Source organism: Cyprinodon variegatus, unplaced genomic scaffold, assembly GCF_000732505.1.
Source record: "Cyprinodon variegatus isolate N-32 unplaced genomic scaffold, C_variegatus-1.0 Scaffold1140, whole genome shotgun sequence".
Taxonomy (NCBI): domain Eukaryota; kingdom Metazoa; phylum Chordata; class Actinopteri; order Cyprinodontiformes; family Cyprinodontidae; genus Cyprinodon; species Cyprinodon variegatus.
Window position 1 is genome coordinate 536 of NW_015151593.1, and position 4,829 is coordinate 5,364.

The 4,829-nt window shown below is 47.0% G+C and overlaps 1 protein-coding gene across 1 annotated transcript in view; it reads right to left on the minus strand.

The window, feature by feature from the left end:
- Positions 1-256: 256 nt before the first annotated feature.
- Positions 257-4,829, minus strand: part of casp8ap2 (caspase 8 associated protein 2) — an 11,667-nt gene continuing 7,094 nt past the window's right edge. Inside the window, exons 6-7 of the mRNA XM_015400728.1 lie at positions 1,702-4,177; positions 257-425 (exon numbers count right to left, since the gene is read on the minus strand). Coding sequence (XP_015256214.1) covers positions 257-425; positions 1,702-4,177 — 2,645 coding nt within the window. The remainder of the gene's footprint in view (positions 426-1,701; positions 4,178-4,829) is intronic.

Genomic DNA, 4,829 nt, shown 5'->3' on the forward strand with positions numbered 1-4,829 from the left:
ATAAATAAATAAATTAATTCTTCAGTGTGCATTATTACAAACCAAAGGAGTCTAAAATGTTTGTTGAGCCAACTAAGAGGAGGTGGATAATTTCAATGGTTTGATTAAAACTGGGGGAAAAAAAGACCTTTAAGCTGAAAGTGAGTAAATAATAATTTGTTGAACCAGACAATTAAAAGGGGCCATAAACGGCGGCCTGTGGTGAATCCATTCCAATGATAAACTGGAACCAATTAGGATGAGTTTCAATGACTAATTAAGATCTCTGAGTGATTCCAGGACAGTGGGGGGATAAATTAGCTGGAGGGAGAGTAGATGGACTCACCTGCTCTGATGGCTTGTTCAGTTTCTCTGAGAGTGTAGAAAACGTCTCCCTGGAAGCTCCTTTGGTTTTCAGGCTCATCAGAATCGCTCGATCTTCATCTCTAAGAACAAGAGACTCAACATCAATCCTTCACGCTTTACTTGCTTAGACATGGCCTATGCTCAACATGGCAGCTAGAGGGCGCTCCAGCAAGCTTAAATTAGGAAACTAGGGCTGCAAATAATGATTATTCTGCAAATTGATTCATCTGTCAGTTCTTTTTCCTATTAATCAGATTTTCAATTGAGTTTATTTATATAGCAACAATTCACAACACATGTCATCTCATCAATATCAATTCAATATTTTCATTGCATTTAAAATAAGTTCAACAAAACTATTTTAAATTTCTTCTTCATTTTATTTTGAATTGAAAAAGCTTCCTGGATGGGAAGCGAAGCGTCCTCGAACTTGGAATACAGTCCAGTGGTTTGTTTGTTTTACTTTGACCTGGATGACTGAGAATCTTCACCAGCAGGTTTAACAAAAATGACTGAAACAAGCAGAAGGTCTGAGCTGATGTGACAGCTTCAGTTTTCTGCAGTGCTGATGAAATCCACCATTTTCCTTAGAAAATGGTGGATCAGTCTGGATGATCCAGTCGTCTCTATAACGTGCCTTCAGATGTTGGCTGAATGGAGGGAATCTGCTTCAAAATGAGGAAGCAGCATCCAGACCAACGGTTCTCTGGACCCGCTCCATCGCTCAGCTGGTTCTAGCTTTTCTTGGATCTCTTTATTTTTCTGTTAATAATCTTTCTGTCCTGCTGCTGCCTGCACAGGACAAGATATCTGCAAAAATACAGTTGAATTGGACGGCAAGTTAAATGTGCTTAAAATGCAGATCCATCTGAAAAGTAGAAGATGGAGTTATTCTATATGGCACTAAAGTTATGCATGATTCAATTCTATTCAGTTTATTTCTATAGCTCTAATTCACATCATGTCATCTCAAGGCACTTTACAGTTCACCAGATCATCCAGTCAGATTGATTCAAATGTTTTAAGGAAACATTTTCAGCCAATTCAATATCAACCAAAATCTTTATCTGTGAAGATTCTGGATCTTCCAGCTGATGGTCAAGCTTGAAAAGTCCAGCTTAGGCAACAGTGGTTCTGATCCCTCCCACTCAAACGCCCCCAGGTGACCTCCATGGCCAATCCAGTGGGAGGGATCAAAGCCACCTTTTGTCCCCTTAAAAACTTTCTTATAGCTGTTATATCATCCTCAGTGCTCCTGTCTCCTCAGAGAGGAGAAACGTCTTCTACAAATCTTCCCCTAAACTGAACCCTCCAAGCTTGACCAACCAGAATCCAGCAATCAGAGGAGTTACCGACCTGGTCCACGCCATCACCACCTCGCCCTTCTTCCTGACGATGTTCTTGGCGGACAGGCTGCTGGGGGACAGAGCTGAAGGTGAAAGGTTCTTGGTGGGATGAGCCTCCTTCTGACTCTCCTCCTTTCTAGACCGCTTGGCTTTCAGTTTATCCTGGCCTCTTTTCCGTTTCCTGAGCGGGTCGCGGCCTCTGGTGGTCTTCTCTGACGAGCTGCTCGTGTCGATGGTGAGACTCCTCTCTGACTCGGACACGTTGGCGTCGTCCATAAACGCCATGGAAGCGCTTGCTTTGTGCTGTGCTTTAGGGGGAGTCACTTCTACTCTCAGCTGTGTCCTCTCTCCATCTGTGACGGTTCCACTGTGGGGACTCGGAGACGTGGCGTTATAACCGTCCTCTGCTGGCGTCTTCGCAGATGGGGTGTCTGGTTCTTGGTTGGATGAATGGCTGACTGGAGCCACTGCCGGTTCCTGGGTGTCTGATCTGGAGTCTGGCTGACGAACCTCAGGGCTCTGGGTGAGATGGATCTGGTTCTCTGAAGGTGGGACCATGCAGCGACCGCTATCGTTCTGACGTTCCTGAGAAGCGGCTGCATCTTCCTCAGACGGCTGACCTTCTTCTATCAACGTCTTGCTTAAGCTCTCTTCAGCGATCAGGGTGGTTTCTGCAGCTGAGTTGATCTGACGGATCTTGACGATGAAGTGATCGTTGGACTTCTCCATCACCAGCGCCTGCATGGGAACGTGGGGCTTGAAGGCAGGAGCGGGCGTCTCTGAGGTCGTGCTTTCTCTAGAGCTGCAGCTGGAGTTATCCAGGGCCAGGTGAATGTCCTGCTCTGTAGCGTCCTCCCCGTCCAGCAGGGCATCCTCACTGATGTGTGCACTGATAACACTGTCTGGAGTGGACACTATCGGTCTGCTAATGTCCGCTGGCTGCAGGAAGCTGAGGTGGCTGTCGGATTTAAGAGGCGATGGGATGGTTAGAGAGACTGCCAGGTCTTCAGCTAAAATAGAAAAGGTTCTTTCTGCGGCCAGGGATCGGCTCCCGGATGGAAGCTCTAAGAGGCAGCTCTCATCAAACAGTGCTGGGTTAAGGTGGATGTGATCCTTGGCACACGGGGACGACCTCTTTCGGGGTGAAATGCTGGACCAGGTGGCGACGAGTCTGGGTGACGCATCGGGCTTGGACGGGGAGGGGAACTTGGACGGCGTGGCGAAGCCGAGAAATCTTTCCCCGTCCTTCCTTGGAGTCCCAATGGACCACGCCGTGCCGTCTGCAGACACCCCAGTGCTTTCTAACAGGTCAGAGCCTTGGAGGAGACATTTGAATATTTCTCCCATCTGAGAGTCTCGAACTAGATTGAATGTCAGACTGGAAGCTTGTTGCTCGGTTAGCAGCTGGAAGTCGGGTTTATCCAGCATGGAGCCGTTTGGAGCAATCATCACGGGACAGGCTTTACTTCTATCTGAAGGTGGGGGGAGATGGACATCCTCTGGGGTTTGTGTCTTAACACCTTCTTGAGGAGCCGTGTTAGAGGTGTCGTCTTTTTCTGCATGAGACATTCGGATGTCTTTACCTCTGCTTCCCAGGCCGGTTCTGTACGGGACCACTGCACTTGACTTGGTCCTATTCAGGCTGGGGTTGGGTGAATGAGACGTGTTCTGCTTTTTGACAGCAGCCTGCTGGGATTCTAGTCCCTCTCTGGACCTCTTGTCTTCAGGGGGAGTCCTCGCCGCCTGGCAGACGCTCTTCAGCGCCGTGTGGATGTCTATGAAGAGGTAGTCCACTTGGACGTCTACAAAGTCCCACAGCTTCTGCTTTAGGTTGGCCGCTTGCTGCTCAAAGATGCGTTTCACGATGCCGTTGTTTAACAATTTGCTGAACACGGAGGCAATCAGCTTCTTCAACTTAGACTTCAGCTCCTGATCGTTGCTGCATATTTGGCCGAACTGAGCTCCATCCACAAACTCTAAGAAAGACTTCTGGAAATTGTCCATCACGCCGTAGAAGCTTTTCTTAGGGAACGTTTTATGGAGCTTCATGTATTTTTTCCGCATCTCTGTGCGAACCAGCTTGAACGTCTCCATTATTTCTTCCACAGATGAAAAAGAGGCTTTGCTTGCTGCCGGACAAACGGTCTTAAAGCGACTTCTAGGACTCTGCGTTGAAACGGCAGCTGAATCCTCCTTGGACGCGACCCGACGTTCTTCTGGTTTTTTCCTGGAGTTCGGCTTATTCCTGACCGGTTCCGCTAGCTTCGCCCTCTTGGCGGCAGGAACAGGAGAACTTGCATTCGGCTCGTCGCTGTCGCTTAAAATTTCCCCTTCTTCCAGGTCGGTGCTGAAAGGGCTGGAAGTCTGCTCAGACGCCATGTTCACCACGTTCTTTTCCTCCCGATTAGCCGGAGGACCTGGATATTTGTTCTCCTTGTTAACATCCAGTTTCTTCGAGTTGGACTCGGTAACAGTGCTAGAAAAGTCTGGGTAGAAAAGAAGAGAATGTCAAAAAGCATTCCTGAGTTATTACAGAGAGCACTGAGAGTTAAAATGTTGTGAAAATGTTCCAGAGCATCAGCTACTAGTAAACCAGGTTTAGCCATTATACACGTGGTCATTTAGGCGATTTGCAGGTTTACTGCAGAAATCCTGACCATCATAACCTACATGTATCAATGTAAAGTAAAACTAATATGAAAGGTGAGCGTCAGCACAAAGGCACTAAAGAATTTTAACCCATAGAACCATTATGCTACGTTCAAACCTCACGTGCTTTGGGCAGCAGAAGCAGCTGCTTTGCAGCATAGTCAATGGTTGATGCACATCAACAGGTCCTGCAGCGCGTCTAGAGCAGCAGGAGCAGCGCGTCTTTACACATCTGAGGAGCTGAAGCTACACCTGACAACATGAGATGCTTCACAAGCAGCTTTGGACTTTCCCGCTTAAAAACATCAAAGGAAAGGTCTGTTCATATTCAGAATTCAAACTTCTGAAAGTTCTTTAAATGTAAAATTATTCCTTCCTGTTCAATAAATGATCAGTGTTTTTAATTCAGAGTAATTTTCATGTGAATGTGCTTTACTGGAGGCATCCATGTTTGTCAAAGAACACTACTGCCACCTACTGGTTAGTGAC